Source organism: Centruroides sculpturatus, unplaced genomic scaffold (assembly GCF_000671375.1).
Source record: "Centruroides sculpturatus isolate CEXI.00-Female unplaced genomic scaffold, Cexi_2.0 scaffold627, whole genome shotgun sequence".
Classification (NCBI taxonomy): domain Eukaryota; kingdom Metazoa; phylum Arthropoda; class Arachnida; order Scorpiones; family Buthidae; genus Centruroides; species Centruroides sculpturatus.
The window spans coordinates 154,894-171,718 of NW_019384929.1; the positions used below are offsets into that span (position 1 = coordinate 154,894).

Below are 16,825 nucleotides of genomic sequence, written 5' to 3' on the forward strand. Positions count from 1 at the left end.
TAACGGATGGTGTCAAGTAGATTCTTCAAGGCGGATCTTTCTCGTGACTCGAAAAGGAATCGTTTTTCGCTTAGAAACAGACGAGGGAGCCAATCAGAAAACAAATTAGAGAACGGAGATTGATATAATCCCCGATCTTCAAGGACAGGAGGACTTCTTCCGTAAACTGTGCTACTGAGTACTTGCACTCCAAAAAGTCCCGAGCGAAAACTCTCTGTGTGTGTCGAAGCACAGAAGACGCAGAGTCCGCACAAGTGTCCATCGAAAGAGCCGTGCCGCCGACACCTCCCGACAAGTCTCCTTACCTGCCGCAGCCCCGGGGCCCATCTCCGAGTGACGAGAGGTAAACATCCTCGACGTCCAAACAGTCGACTGTATCTAGATAATTCTTGTTCCTAGGTGTAAGTTAATTTTATGTATAAAATAAACGGGTTTTTGTGAGATTCTTGTCATCTGTGTCTCCTCAACCACACCCACACGCGTTCGACCCTAGATCATTCTGACGCGGGATTAACGATTCCCCCCCCGGAAATCGGCGAACTTACACTCTATCGCTCTAGTTCACGTATGCATACATCATAATACGCGCTCACGATACTTTAGATTCGTCACTTTTCCGTCGTAGAGTTCCCATTTTACAATTACGTGACTCAGCCTGGTGGTAACGGGAAAAGAGACAAATAGGACGTCAGTATAAGTCACAGTTATGATTTCACAGATTCGAAACAGCTTGGTAGCCCGAACGGCCACAGGCTTTCGCCCGTGCACGCTAAGTGACTTTCATTACAAGCATTTAGCTTTCCGAGACAACAATTGTTTGGCATTGACGGCTGCAAATTTCGCGCCAATAAGATTCCTCCACTTGTTTGATTATGTTATCAACTCAATTTCGTATTTATTTTCACATTTTCACTTCGCGGTCCTTCTCTGTTCTTTTTCCGTTATTTACACATGTAGGTCATTTTATTGTTATCCACATTTGATATCATTTATCACATACTGCCACGACGCTCTTGTCTGTCCGCTACAACTGTCAAAAATTAACGCGATTGGCGAAGCTTAGTGACAGCGGGCCAATAGAGCGCAGGGTCCTCGCCATAATGCAGTTTGCGCGCCAATTTTCGTACGTGCGTTCATCAAGCCGAATAGTTTGGACGAATATTCGGCTATTCGGCCACACTCCTGGCCGAATATTCAGTATTCGGCCTGAGGCCGAATATACTATTCGTTGCAACACTAGTAAAAATCTATGGACGATTCCACGAATCCCAGAAAAGATCATGAGCATTTTTTTCACTTTTGATTTTGTCGACTTTTCATTGATGAGGAGATTGTATGGTGTGCCATTCCTCACTTTGTCGCTTGGTCTCGGAATTGTATGAAACCCATGTTTCATTCCGTTATGATTCCAAATTAGACTTAGTTTTGAGCTTTTCCAGAAATCCTAGCAAAAATTGTTTGTTTCTTGGCACGATTTTCCTACAAATTTTTCGTGTTTGCAAATGCTTGTTAAAATTCTATGAACTTCATTTTTATCCATGCCCTCCTGTTCTGCATCAGAACGAAGCTTGTCTTCAGTTTTCATACTCTCTTTTAAGCTTTGTGCCATCTAAAAGCCAAGTTTCTCGACACATTTGCAACTTCGTAATCATCAGTCAAACTTTCAAATTTTTCAATAAGGGATTTATTGAGTTAAACGCAGAATTTGATGACAAATTGAGCGTGCGAATTGTATACATACTTTTGGGACATACCTGGTGTGTATCTGCAGTCCTTAGTGACAACCACCCTTATGCAGCCTGCAAACATATAACGAAAAATTTCTTGAGGCTTTTTTACTTGGATCAAATTCCATAAGTTCCATTCAAAGTGAAGTACTTTGAATGGAACTTATTTTCAAAACGTTTCTGTGTTAATTTTTCAACATTTTTGGCAAATCAAATAGTTTTACTGTGTCATAAACTCTATTGAATGCGAAATTAGTTCGTATTCTAATTCTTCAATGCTATGAGAGTTATTTTCATTGTTTTATATATGCAACATCATTACAGATGATTAAATTAGTTTGGTGAAAGGACGATGTTAAACTGGGGACAAAGATTTGAAAGCAAATTTTGTAGGAAGAGACGTTTCGAAAAACTAAGTAGCGGTAAACACTTTTAAGGACTAGGGTCAAGCGACATTTTGCAGTGAAAAAGTTCAATAGAATGGCAGCCATCTTGTGGACAAGAGTCGTTTTGATTGCAATTTCATATTTGAAAATTTTTTTATGGTTTGTAGAGATTTTATAAAATCTTTCCAACCTGTGGACACTGAGAGAACCTATTTTCCATACTCATAGTGAGTTCGGCGGCCAAGTAGTTTGGGAGAGGCTCGACAAAATCCCGGACTGAAAGTTCACGAAAATTCCTGGAGGAGTGCTCTCTCGGACTCGATTCAGGATCTCTTACACAAGTAGGCTTATGCATCAACTGCCTCTGCTGTTTGACACACTTGTAGAGGAATTATTATATATTTCATACTGTTATAATACTATAAGCTTACCACCGATTTTCCGGCATTCAATGATCTGGAATCTATTTTAATCAGTGCAGAAATTATACGGCAAGAGAGAAGAATTCTCGGCGCTATCAAATTTTAATTTAATATAGACGGTATAACGTGAATTCCTTATATAGTGACTGTCGATGATTCTTTGTTCTTACTAAGAAACAAAGAAATTTACTTAAAAAAAGGCTTCCCGACCCTCGTAAGAGTCCCTATAAGAGCCCGATTGCCACATTAACGTCCCCCTTCCTCATCAGGGCTAGTGGTTTCGGTTTAATACATAAAAGTAATATAAACAAATGTACTGGCCTAATTCAACTTGTACAGGTATATTTCTTTTGTCCCTACAGAAATGTGGCGGTATATATTTCTGATTCACTTAAGATTGATTAAACATTAACTCTCGGCACCGAGATTATGTTCTGACTTACGATAGTTCGTCTGCTTCCAGTTCTGGGCAACAAGATTCAAAAATCTGATACCTCAGGCATTTTTCAAATGTATTCATAAGAAAGGTCCGCATTATTGGAAACATCATTAGCGTTTGGTTTGAGCCGAAAAATTCGAAGAAAACGACCGTTGTACTCTTGCATTTATGAACTATGCACACCGTGAAAGGTGTTTCTGCCTTGATTGTTGTTTGCTTGCCCAGTTACAAAGGCCTTCATAGCACTATTTGTACATTAATAAAACTTTTTCGATGAAAATGTTTGCATTATTTTTACACTTTATTAACTTTTTACTCATTCAATGATGGCATCTAAAATTCTTTGTACGACTTTTCGGATAGACCTGACTTTATTGTATGTGTTTAACAGAGAAAACATAACAAAATCCCGAATACATTCAAACCTTTCGATTTGTCACCATCAACTTTTTAGTGAATGAATTCATTTCAATTTTACAATAAAATGGTAAAAAACTCAATCGGTTACAAATTCCCTGGAATATCAAAATGATGTAAATATATGTCATATGGTTTTAAGCGCCAAAAGTCGCGTGACTTGCTGTTTAGCACTTTAAACGTCATGGCTTCACATAAATTCAACTTCAAAATACAGCCACTTACAGCACCGCTATTGNATACATCAGTACCAGGCCTGGACAAATCCAGAATGGGTTTTGAAATTCTTAAAAACCATTTTCGAAATTTATTCGTAGCTAAACTGTTTATATCTGTTTATGACTATACTAATTAATTTTTCTTTCTTTCAGATAGACAAATTAAATACCGATCCACGCCAGTTGTATATTTATTTACCGACCGAGACTTATATCAACTTCATTTTAACAGCTGTTAATTCACCGAGGAACGTCGCGGTGTTCAAATGGCATATCTCAGAATGATTTTTTTAATAACACAAGGTTAAACATTAAAGTGTTAAACCTATACTGATTACACTGAAAATGAGTGTTCTTTTGATATTCTAAGAAGTGACTTTGCATTTACTATACATTCGTATAGAATTATAATAGACAATTAGTAACTGCGAAGAATTCGCTCCATTTATACGTAAAATCGTTATTTGTGCGTGTGAAACACACAAATTTTGTTCAACGTCTTCATAAAACATCCAAAATTACGGCACAGACTTCAATTTAGACAAAAATGTACAAACAATACAAGTGTACAAAGTAATCATTGGTATTGCACAGCTTTCTACTAATACGAAATCATACAATTCGAATGAAAGATATATTTTCACTGCATTGTTAGTTAATTACTTAATGTAAATAGCGTAAACACCGGTTAATTCAGGTAATATACTGCTTGAAACGTGAGTAAAACCCGTAAAACCGATTATAAGGAGTTCGAACCCGGAACTTCCACAAAGATAAATAAAAAACTGACCTAAAAACTTGAGAAGTCGACTATTTGAAATTACTGTTTGGTTTTTATTGTAAGTGAGAACTCGCATATTTTTATATTTATTACATTTATCTGAATTAAATTTTTTCTACGAATACAGTTTTTATCTGTCTAGGAACGAAGATAAATAGTACTTACACGAAACAATTGAGCTTATTAGAAAGAATTTAAAAGTTTCCTACTTAAATGTATTCTTGGACATAAAAGTATAGTTTCACACCATTCTTAACTTTTGTTTTCTTTATTAAATAAGAAATTTATTAATAAAAATATGTTTCGTTGCCGTAACTCATCAATCCATTCCTAATCGCTTATATATTTTTAAGGTCTTTCTGGACATTTAGAAAGACTTTTAACCAGAATGGACAGGTAAATAGTAAGGCAAGAGACATATACTCGGGATTGACGAATAAAGGGTGTAACGTCCGAGGAATTTTTCATGGAAAATTATTAAGTACAGAGGGAAGACACTACTAATTGGAGTGGAGAGTATATATTTTTAATTAAATAAATTAAAGGCATTGGGACGATGTCACAATAAGTATTATAAGAGTAATTGTTTTATATTGTATAATATTGCTACCTTATACTTATTTATTGCATTATACACGAGATAACAGATTTAAAATACTTTCAAAATGATTTTCTATAAACACCATCGATTAAATTATGTAATAAAAGTTGTATAAATAGCGACGTTCATTTTACCTACTAAACAATCGAGTGTACTGTACACACAGTATTACCGATAACTCCATTAAATATGTTGGTCTTGTTTGCCTTGTTTACTGTGACTTTTGCCAGACCCGGTAACATTTTTTACACGTTTAAAGTTTACATTAGAAAAATCTAATTCTACAAATATATTTTAACAATTTCTAGTCGATCTTCCCTACACGGCCTTATATAACCCTAAGCTATTCCAAGGAGATATCGTCAGAAGAGAAGACAGTGACGTAAGTGTATTGATTTTAAATAGGTAAGACGTACTAAAATTAATTTAAATTTCAAGTTAGATTATTATGCCATATCGAATCCTTGGGATCGCTGGATCAATGGGAAAGTGCCTTACGTCATCCACTCGTCTTTAGGTTAACTTAAGCTTTTTTTAGAACTTAACATTAATAAAATGACTTTATTAATATAATTTGGTATTTTTTTATAATAGAAAATGCAAATGCAAAATATTTAATCATAACGGCAATGAATCACACATATTAAGCAACCGGAGGATGTATCTCTTTCACAGAAAGACAAACTGAAAGAGATTATGTTATATTTTTCAATGGAGTTGGGTAAATATTTTTTGCTTAATAGAATATTTATATTTATTGGGCTGAAATTTGAAAAAAAAATTGTAGATTTATATATTTTATAACTATATGAATGCAATTGTTATTCGGAAGTCGGTCGAACTGGAGGAGCACAATATCTATCTCTCAACACCCGCTGCCATAACTTGGGGGTTATTATTCACGAACTTTGTCACGAACAGTACTGGGTTTCTATCACGAACAGAATCGATACGATAGAGACAATTATCTTATTATTCATTGGGAGAACATGGTAAAAGGTAAGTTATCGCCATCGGATATTTACGTTTAGATTGTTAGAAATAATACAAAATGTTGATATTGTTAGGAGGAGAGAACCAATTTGCGCTTCTTCCGCTGAGTATAAATACTATTGACGACGCTTTTAGTATCGAATCTATCACGATTTATGGAAGTTACGCATTTTCGAAAGACGGTGTGTCGAAAACTATGGAAGCGAGATCGGGACAAGCTTTTATAGACCCGTATTTCAAGAATAGTTTGAGTGCCAGCGATATTTATAGAATTAAAGCGCTGTACGATTGTGTTTGAAACATAAATATATCAAATTGTAACATCGTAATCTTTCATAAAATAAATATAAATGTTTAAAAAATTCGTTCGATTTTCTAAGAATAAAATAATATTTTCACAAAATGTTTAATTTTCGCATTTACGGCGAGATTTATTGGCATAATTAGTAGCGGACACTTGACAAGGAAGAAAGAAATACGTGTCGTATACAAGTAAAGTCGCTATTGTATCTTTATTGACACGAAATTGAAGCATTCCTCGCTGTGGAAGAACTGAAGAACAAATGTAAGAACTGCGTATTATACTGGAGGCCTGATGCTTTATATTATACAGCACCGTGCCTCGAGTCGTCCAACTGCTTATTTACGATCGTATAAACTCAAACGACGTCTTTTATGTATCTACAACTGATATTAATTTGCTTTCAACCAAAATATTCCACCGAAACGCGATGTTACCGTTTACGAACCTTTTTTATTCCTACAGACTAGAATTATACGTAATAAGAACTGCTGCTGACGAATCTTTTAATGCACGCCGTAGGGATTTTAAAACATTAGAGTCTGTATTCAATCGATTGTGTATTCTAGAGGGTGACATTTCACAGAAACAATGTCACAATTACGTATAATAATGTATAGAAGAATTCTGTTACCAACTTAATATTTTGTAAGTTTTCGTCGTCATCTCTACATAACTATGTGTGTAACGGTTATACAGCGCGATGGTAAAGTGCCTCAGCAGTGAACGAGAAAAGGGCAGGAGCTTCTAGGAATGAAGTAATTAATGACGTCACAGGCAGATCGCGTGTCGAAAGAGTTATGCATGGACAGAAGTATCACATCATACTCACAAAGGTGTCAACGGTCTCTATGTTAATATAGGACTTTCCGATCCACAAGCTGCCAAACAGGGCATTTGTTTTGTGGACTATGAATGGGTAGTTCATTTGTACAGGTATCATGCAACCCACAAGTTGTGGGTATGCTTCTTTGTGCACGGCACCATTGTCTTCAATGTTTATACGTTTATTTGTAACTATCATTGTTGTTATCATTGTATATATTTGCTATTTTGTACATTGTCAATTTATTTTTAATAAATGCGGTGCGGACGCCATGGGAACCCATGGAACACAACTTTCCTTTTACCTTTCCTATCCATCTTTTCACTTCACCTTCACCTAAACCCTTCTCAAACTTTACACCTTCTTTCCACTTCCTACTTCTGGGCTATACCAAAGAGTGAGGCCCACTAAACTAAACTCCAGGATGTCGAAAGAGTTAAGGAACAACAGGCGTTACCGGTGGTGAGAGTCAAGGAAAACACCGCGTTGATTAGTGAATAAATACGTTTATTAACAATAGTAGAATTACAATCCACTGTAACTATAACTGTTCTTTGTCTTGTTTCTTTGTCTTTTTATCTCGTGGAGATTCAACTTCCGATTTTTTTCATTTCAGAGGGTCGCGCAGTTCTATTATTAGTATGATTCTTTTATTTTTAGATGAATCTCACTTTTCATCTGATGCTCTTGGATTAAAGGGCCATTGTGGAAAAGGAAGGAGTGAAAGCAATCAATTATAGATAATTCAGATTTCCATAATATCGAGTTGAGGAGGAGAACATTATAAACACGTTCGCAATACTTGTATAAGTCTTCAGAATAACTTTTGTCAAATTTTTGATAAATCGTTATTGATTATTATAAATTATTCATGGTTTCTGTTTATGTTTAATAATAAGGAGGGAAGTGAACGGTTCGATTTCTTCGTCTAAATCTTGTATTATTCGTTGAACTTTCATTAAAGACGAGAAATTACGATAAACTTGTTAAGGTCCTTTCTTTTGGAAAGTCGTTTTCTCTGTCTGAAGAAACTGTTTCTGTTTACATTCGATTGGACTCGGCAAACAAATCAGGTTTCGGACGTGAATTCATTCTACTCAGTTGGACAAATGTTGCACATATTATTATAATAGAAATAATTAAAAAATAATATATAATCTGATAAGTTTGAGTAGACGAAAGTTTTGATCTATTCGCATTGGTAGCTATTCCAGTGCTTTCGATTTGATCTCGTAATTCTTTCAATTTATTATTTCTCATGCTTTCTAATGCGAGTTTCAGCCAATCACTTTCTGTCTTTAATAGCCTCGCTGATGGATAATTACTCGCGGTCATCGGCAATTCTCTTTCTGGTGTTATATTTCTGATATCGGCTTCGATGGTGGGATGAGACAAGAGTCGATACAAATATTTTATGTATTTGTAGTCCCGAGTATCTCTGGGCAATTTTCGAGATTCTTGTGGATCCCGTTTCTCACGGAACATACTAACGTAACTTTCGTCTTCTGTTCTGTGGTCGACAGAATCCAAATGTCTACCTGGAATGGGTGAAGCCTTTGACAAAATCAAAGGAGAGGATAAAATCAAAATCGAAATATAAATGCAAATCATTGCTAGCGAAATCTTTCTTTGTAAAGAATACATTTTAACAATAAGGATTTATTGTTATTTTGTCTATTATTCAATTTCTTTATTGTCTATTTTAGAAAACCTTGAATAATTTGAATCTGTTTTCGGAATGAAGACTTTTTCTAAAATTATAAACCAGAAAAAGTTATTTTCTAATGCATATTATGGGTTTCTGTGGCCCATTAAAAACGGAAGAGCAGTAAATTCTGTGCCTGTTGTATCTGGATTTACTTATTCTGTTTTGCTGCTGACTAGATTCCAATTTTGTATCGCCCAAAATGGCAGACTAGTTGATTGATTAAACATTAACTTTCGGCACCGAGATTATGTTCTGACTTACAATAGTTCGTCTACTTCCAGTTCTGGGCAACAAGATTCAAAAATCTGATACCTCAGGCATTTTTCAAAATGTATTCATAAGAAAGGTCCGCATTATTGGAAACACCATTAGCGTTTGGTTTGAGCCGAAAAATTCGAAGAAAACGACCGTTGTACTCTTGCATTTATGAACTATGCACATCGTGAAAGGTGTTTCTGCCTTGATTGTTGTTTGCTTGCCCAGTTACAAAGGCCTTCATAGCACTATTTGTACATTAATAAAACTTTTTCGATGAAAATGTTTGCATTATTTTTACACTTTATTAACTTTTTACTCATTCAATGATGGCATCTAAAATTCTTTGTACGACTTTTCGGATAGACCTGACTTTATTGTATGCGTTTAACAGAGAAAACATAACAAAATCCCGAATACATTCAAACCTTTCGATTTGTCACCATCAACTTTTTAGTGAATGAATTCATTTCAATTTTACAATAAAATGGTAAAAAACTTAATCGGTTACAAATTCCCTGGAATATCAAAATGATGTAAATATATGTCATATGGTTTTAAGCGCCAAAAGTCGCGTGACTTGCTGTTTAGCACTTTAAACGTCATGGCTTCACATAAATTCAACTTCAAAATACAGCCACTTACAGCACCGCTATTGCCACAATATTTTTTTGAAGCAGAAAACATTGCGTTTAGGATTTATTCTTTGATAAAATGTATTTACAGAAAAATGGCGTTTACAACGTTAAGGCATTGCATGCTTGAAATATTTTTAACAAAAACAACTTAAGAGTCACTTGGTACATAAATATAATTTTCTATCTTTTATGTAAGTTATAATCCCCCAAGAATGTTAAAATTAACCCAACTCGAATTTATAATTTTAGCCTACGTCACTCATAATTTCATAAATGGAAGGTTGCGTGTTCAATATGCAAATACAGTCAAGGACGTTATCCACATTAAGATAATTTGATACACGCGTTACAATATATGGATATATTAATTTTTAAATCATTTGTTATTCGAAGAGGCAATTATAATTAACATATTTTGTTCTAAACACTTGTTTGAATTTAGCGAACTGTGATTACGCGAACAGAATCTTTGAGCTGCGTGACAGCACGTTGTATGACAAAAATTAGGAAGAAATGGACGAAGAAGTGAAGAATTATGTCAGAGGTACACTTAAAATTGTCCGAAGAAGTAGGAGAGAATCATTTGGATTTGAAGTGCTATCCAGTCTCGAACTTCCTCACTTGTCCACAGGTTTGAGTTGCAATTTTAAGAATGGAGTCAAGTGCTGTTTCGGTGGTTTCGATGTGGTTAGTACGAAATTTTGTCTTTATACGAAGATATCTTTATATGAAATTATTATTATTATTTAGCTGCGGATGGTGTGTTGTGATGACAATATGAGATTTAATCAAACGTATTGTGTTCGAAAATCGGAAATAGTAAAGAAAGTTATGTGGATTCCCGACCACTTTCGTAAATATCCGGAAATATTATTAGTCGCGTGCCAGGATTTGTGGCTTTACGAATGTGAAAATATGAAATTAATACCACGCTGGCGTGCTGGATTTGTGAGTTAATTAATTTGATTACGATTTAATTTAGTAAATTCACAGAAAATTAAATAAGTTTGTTATTAATATATAAGGACTTTAGTGTACAGGTAACCCCCGTATAACACGGTAGTTACGTTCCAAAAAATTGCCGTGTTATGCGAATCCGTGTTATACGAAACAAAGATCTAATACGAATAGGATGGTTAGGTTCCAAAAATTATAAAACATGCTAGTATATTTTCATAATTAAGATAAATATCTTCATTAAAATTTTTTTAAGTGATACATATTAATATAAATTAAACAATGTTTTCTTCGTCATCACTAACCGAGAGCGTTTTCTTTTTGGCAAGTTATCCTTATCCTCTGAGCATTTTTCTGCATTATCTTCAGATCCATGCTTTACCTTTTGCAAAATGTATGTAATTTTAGATTGCTTGCTTCTAGTTAAAAGGTCTTTATAAATTTCCTTATATGGTGCTAAGCACTTATGAAGAATAAAGCAAGTATGGAATAAGGGAAAAACATTCGTCAACATCAGAAGCAGAAGCGTTGCGATCTGGCAATATTCAAACAAGTTTTGAGAAGGACCACCTGTATCGACAGAAGGCGGAGAAAAGAAAATTTACATACTTAAGTACTAATTATTTATTACTTAAGTATGTAAAAATTTATTACATTTCCTGTTGTACGAGGGTTTTATCCAATTCTCGAACCGTGCCAGAGTGAATCCGTGCTATAAAAGTACCGTGTTATACGGGGGATGGTACCAATTCTCGAACCGTGTTAGAGTGAATCCGTGCTATAGAAGTGCCGTGTTATACGGGGGTTACCTATATAAATTTTCTAGTTTGTTTAATCTTAATGATTAAATTCGATGTAGTCTCTTGCTCTTACGGCTGTGTAAATTGTTTTAAATATGGCATCCGTAGTGCTTGTTTCCACATCAACAGAGAAATAGACCAGAAACAGAATTATTGAAAAAAATCACTTTCAAAAAAAGGAAACACTAAGTAAGAAAAGAAACGCATTTTTTTTCTAGAAATGTTTCATCAAGCGGGTTATTTTCTATTAAACTTTTCTATCACTATCTTTGTTATTATTAAAAAAATAAACAATATTTATATATAACAAAATAGAAATTTCACAAATTTAAATAGAGCTGATTTTACATTGAAATCACTTCTATAATGCAACTTCTCTGTAAAGTGCTGATTATCTTCCTACTACTAATGCTCAAAGAAGAAATAGAAGCGCCATATTGTTGCGGGAAAACTGTAGAAACATATTTAACTTTAACTTTTACTTTCTGAATATCTTTAGTTTAAGAAAATATAGACATTACGTTTGTTTTTCTGGTTTCGGGATTATTTTCTGCTAATGTGGAAACCAAGCTAAAATCATATAAAAATTCTGTTATTTCTGTATGATTATATGCTTAAACATTATTTCTAAAAGTAGAAACTTATCTTATTATAATGAGAGTAGGATATACTTAAATTCAATTAACGGAAGTTCACTTAACACTATTTTTCAAGAACAAATTTGGTTCCTAAATCAGGAGCTACTATAGGTTTTTCAAGTTTATATGAACTTAAAACATTTAGGAGCTCTATATACTGCAGGAAATTTAAAAAGTTTTCAGTGTTTTATAATTAGATAAGTAAACATTTTTGATTTGGATTAACTCTCTTCAATGAAGGGGAATAAAATAAACCCAATTGTTAATTTTGACTGGAGTTATTGGGATCCTTCTTATATATCAACGATACAAAAGAATGGCGATTGCGTGTTATGGTCGATGGAGGTAAGATAATTTATTTAAATTTCACAAAATTATACAAGTGATACATCTACATTTTCTCTTATTTTAGAAAGAACAAGAAATATTTCGATTACCATCCGAATTTCTCTACAAACCGAAATTGAAAACCGGTTCACAAAACAATTCAAATTGTCATATGGGATTATGCTTTTGCCGCAATGTACTGAATAATTGTTTAATCACTTACGGTGAGAATACTTCGAATTTTATGCAAGATATGAGATGCCCTACTCCGAAATACGCGTTAACTTTTCGCGAACCGATACTCGACATAAAATGCTCTTTTTGTAATCCTTGGCATGTTGCATATTTCTTCAGAAATAAGGTAAGAACTGACAAATGAAATCCCCCAAAACAATATTTTAACTTTGTTTTCTGTAGGTATTGGTAATAGATGTTAGACGTCCGGAAGAACAAAAGTATAAATTTAAGAAATTTCCTTGTGATGTAGGTACTTGTATCTCTTGGTCTCCATTCAAAGATGAAATTGCTATTGGAAGTGAGTTAGTTATGAAATTCTTTAAAATATATTCATATTACTACTACTACTATTATTATTATTACATTACAGCATCATCAGGACGATGTATATTTTGGGATTTAGAAAGAAATGAATATTTAAGTATCTTTCACGATACAATTAATTTCATAAAGAAAGTCACTTATCATCATTCTAAAGAAGTTCTGTTTATTAATTGTTAAATGGTTTTTATTAAAAATTTATTTAAATATTAATATTTTAATAGATTTTAAATGTTAACTCGAATTTTTCTTTTAAATTAATAAAAATATTCATGAATTTGGCAAAATTTTTGTAAATTTATGTTCATTTTTAAATGATGGATTCATGGAAATGCGATGGATTCGATTGAATTGTTAAATTTTTGTAACAAATTAAGTCAATGGAAATATTTTTTAATATTACAATACGTTAGAGTGCCAATAAAGAGTAGGTTTTGAAAATAGAAAATTTATACAATTATACATAATGTAAATCGTAAAGCCATAAAGCGGGTCTACTGTATACAGATGCAAGAAATTTAGTTCATATTCAATTTTTATAATTTAGAGCTCTTTCTATTAACAACTATTGATAGAAATGTCGGAAGAACTATTGGAGAAATGTGAGCAAAATGTTATATAAATATTGTGAGGAGTGAACCTGCGGTTTCGATTTTCGAAAAAAATTTTACGTCACAATTCAGCCTCTAGGGGAAAATTTGGCCCTTCTCTTCCTTTTAATGTGCAAATCACATACGCTTTGTAACAAATTTCGGTTATAAAACATATCAAATAACGTTCTTCACAATTCTTTACATTTAAATCTTTAATGAACGATGATGCGCTGATGATTATCCAAATTGAATCATTTAATTTCCTGCAAAATGAATATAACCAGTCGGAAATTTATTTACCGTACTTACTTCATGTTAATTTAAGTTATATGAATACTCTTTTTAAAGTTTCTCTTAATTTTAATGTATTTGAGTTGAAGTGCTGATGAGACATATGTAGAAATATAGCATCGACTTACACATTACTCATCTGATTTCAAGCAAGTTAGAACACAAATACAGTTGTCCCTCTATAGTCCGATGTTTTTTAATCCGACATGCTCAGTAGTCCGACGCACCTCCCGTCAAGGTACCCGTCTCCGTTACGTGTCTGCTTGCACAGAAGCATGTCGCGATGTGAATCTCCCCATCCAATTCTTACTCGATGACACACATTTCGTGTGTTTTATGTGAGCAGTTCTGTTCGAACAGTTGGAGTAGAGAATATTGTAAGTTACTGCTAGCAAAACAATGCGAAATATGTAATTATTTTCGGTAATCCGGACACTTTTGGTAATCTGACACACCTTTGGTCCCATACCTGTCGGATTATCAAGGGACAACTGTATTGAATATAAGATTAAAAACACATAAATAAGGTGAAATGTCGCCCTCTTGAAAATTTTAGAAATTCACCATAGTATAATTTAGAATTAAAAATAATAATAATTTATAATTTATTATTAAACATTCAGAATTTATAGAAAATGCAGATAAACAGTGGAAAAGTGGGACGGGGCTCTCAGGCAATTGCCTTTTTGCCCTAACAGGAGAGCCCAAACCAATATTTTATAAACTCATTACTGTAGTAAGAATATCAATATTTAAATTTGGTCCCTAGATTGCTGGTGTGGCATAGGCAGATGGTGCACTGGTGCAGTGCAGAACTTATCCTGCTAGAGGTCACGATAAACAAGCGAACGAGGATACAGTGAGATTCCCAAACATTCCCCCAAAGAAAATAAATATTTGAAGTAACATTTTACACAAGGCTCAACTTTGCCTGGGCTTCCATGAAGCTAAAACGTGCCACTGCAGCCGAACCCATGAGCAGGATAAAAGAAATATAAAACATATATACAGTATAGGATCATGAGTCATGATGTACCCTTCCGTGTACCCTTCAATAACATGGTGAATAATATAGGAAGCATTCTTGAAGAATAACCTTTTACCATGGATCACGGAACTGGTAAAATATTCATATATAAATAATTTCTTTCAAGTATATGGAAAATATTACACTCGAACAGAAGGAATAAGTATGGGAACGATCAGAGGACCAAAATTAGCGGAAATATTAGATAGATCCAAATTCAAATCACCTTTCATTTGAACTTGTAGGATTTTTCTTCTGAATAATCATACTTGTTTGGGAGATATAAGAAAATTGTTTAAACAATATGGTTGTTATATTTTATGGAATAATGGGAATTTTTGTTTATCGAATTTTATGTTGCGTGACTCTGATACAATATATTGGGAGTTCAGAAATAGAATTAGCTTGAATGACAACTTTTTCTGGTACCATACAGTAGACTAAGGATTGAGGACAGAAGACTATTTAAATTTAATTTTTCCTTTAATTTTTAATACGGTATATTATTTATTTATTTTTGTAGTGGCATGAGGCCGTCACAATTTGTTTATGTTTATCTTATTTATATGGAATATTATTGTTGTTAATTATGTATTAGACATTTTTTGATGTATTAGTAATTGTATTTATGTATAGGATATTGCATTTATGCATTGGTTATTTTGTTTATGCAATGGATATTATATTTTATGTAATGGTTATTGTATTTACGAATGATATTACACATTGACTATTATATTTTGTATATTGTTGTTTCTTTATATTTGATAATATACAGTACAGTATTTCTTTGATTACTTTTTCTGTACAAAGAATAAAAAAATCTTGTGCTAAATAAATAAATAATAAATAGAAATATAGTCAAAAAAGTAGTGTGGTTTATAGATTATCATGTATTGTACAGTACTTTATTACCTACAGTAATTCTAGATAAGCATAAATAAGTTTAACTAATAAGCATAATTCATAGTTGCAGATAACTACTGATCCATGTAAAATTATAACTTTACAGGTCCTTGATGAAAAAAAAGGTTGAAAAATACTGCAATAAACATATATATATTTATATTGAAGAGATGCAGATGAATGGAATTATGTTTTTAATTATCAGTGACAGCGTATGAACTGCAAACTAATTACCAAGTGCGTTTATCTTACGTACTGTTGAATTCGTTTTTACCTTTCTTACAAGTATTTCTGCCACGATACAAACAATAGACAATACGAAACCTGTAATGAGAAGAATGAAGTTTCCTAAAAGTTGGTTCAAGTTTAGTGGCTCGACATCATCGTCTTCGCTTTCGTATATTGGAATTACTTCCTCTTTGCTTCTGAGGAATTCCGTTATTCCACTTTCAAACAAACGACGTAAGCTATAAATAAGCAAATGAAATATAAGAATAAAAATTAGAATGTTCATTAATAAAATAATAGTAATTAACTGTACATTTTATTAACGTGTTTCTTATACGGGAAATCTTTTCTTAGGAGATAGGCTNGGAATTACTTCCTCTTTGCTTCTGAGGAATTCCGTTATTCCACTTTCAAACAAACGACGTAAGCTATAAATAAGCAAATGAAATATAAGAATAAAAATTAGAATGTTCATTAATAAAATAATAGTAATTAACTGTACATTTTATTAACGTGTTTCTTATACGGGAAATCTTTTCTTAGGAGATAGGCTACGGGATACGATATATATTGATCTTCACTCGTTATTATTTTGCAATTCAGATACTTCCTGATGAAGAGGTTTATGTATTCAATGTTTTCTATAAAAGCAAAACGACCGTTATTCATTTTCTCGAGAGTATCCCATACACTCAAATAATTGCTTCTTTGATTGATGTGATCGCCCAATGTTTTCGCCATTTCAGATTGATTTCCCTACAAAACAACAAATTTAATCAACACTTACT

At 33.2% G+C, this 16,825-nt stretch overlaps 1 protein-coding gene and 1 pseudogene across 4 annotated transcripts; both read left to right on the forward strand.

Annotated features, from left to right (window-relative positions):
* The first annotated feature begins 2,953 nt into the window (after window positions 1–2,953).
* LOC111631951 lies at window positions 2,954–16,308 on the forward strand. Of its 4 annotated transcripts, none has more exons than XM_023376299.1 (7): window positions 2,954–3,165; window positions 10,155–10,399; window positions 10,463–10,660; window positions 12,348–12,452; window positions 12,520–12,795; window positions 12,852–12,969; window positions 13,042–14,087. In XM_023376299.1, exons 2-7 carry the CDS (start codon window positions 10,226–10,228, stop codon window positions 13,170–13,172), a joined length of 1,002 nt encoding a protein of 333 aa, XP_023232067.1. In that variant the 5' UTR covers window positions 2,954–3,165; window positions 10,155–10,225; the 3' UTR covers window positions 13,173–14,087. The 4 variants fall into 4 exon arrangements, with proteins under 4 accessions (XP_023232067.1, XP_023232068.1, XP_023232069.1 ...); XM_023376300.1 differs by lacking the exon at window positions 2,954–3,165 and adding an exon at window positions 8,830–9,268; XM_023376301.1 differs by lacking the exons at window positions 2,954–3,165; window positions 13,042–14,087 and adding an exon at window positions 15,916–16,308 and having other exon boundaries at window positions 10,013–10,399.
* LOC111631945 lies at window positions 5,181–6,282 on the forward strand (annotated as a pseudogene).
* Window positions 16,309–16,825: the final 517 nt, after the last annotated feature.

Coding starts and splice junctions, on each gene's coding strand:
- LOC111631951 (XM_023376299.1), top strand. CDS start 10,226: ATGGACGAAGAAGTGAAGAATTATGTCAGAGGTACACTTAAAATTGTC. Junction 10,661..12,347: donor CACGCTGGCGTGCTGGATTT/GTGAGTTAATTA, acceptor TCTTCAATGAAG/GGGAATAAAATAAACCCAAT. Junction 12,453..12,519: donor GCGTGTTATGGTCGATGGAG/GTAAGATAATTT, acceptor CTCTTATTTTAG/AAAGAACAAGAAATATTTCG.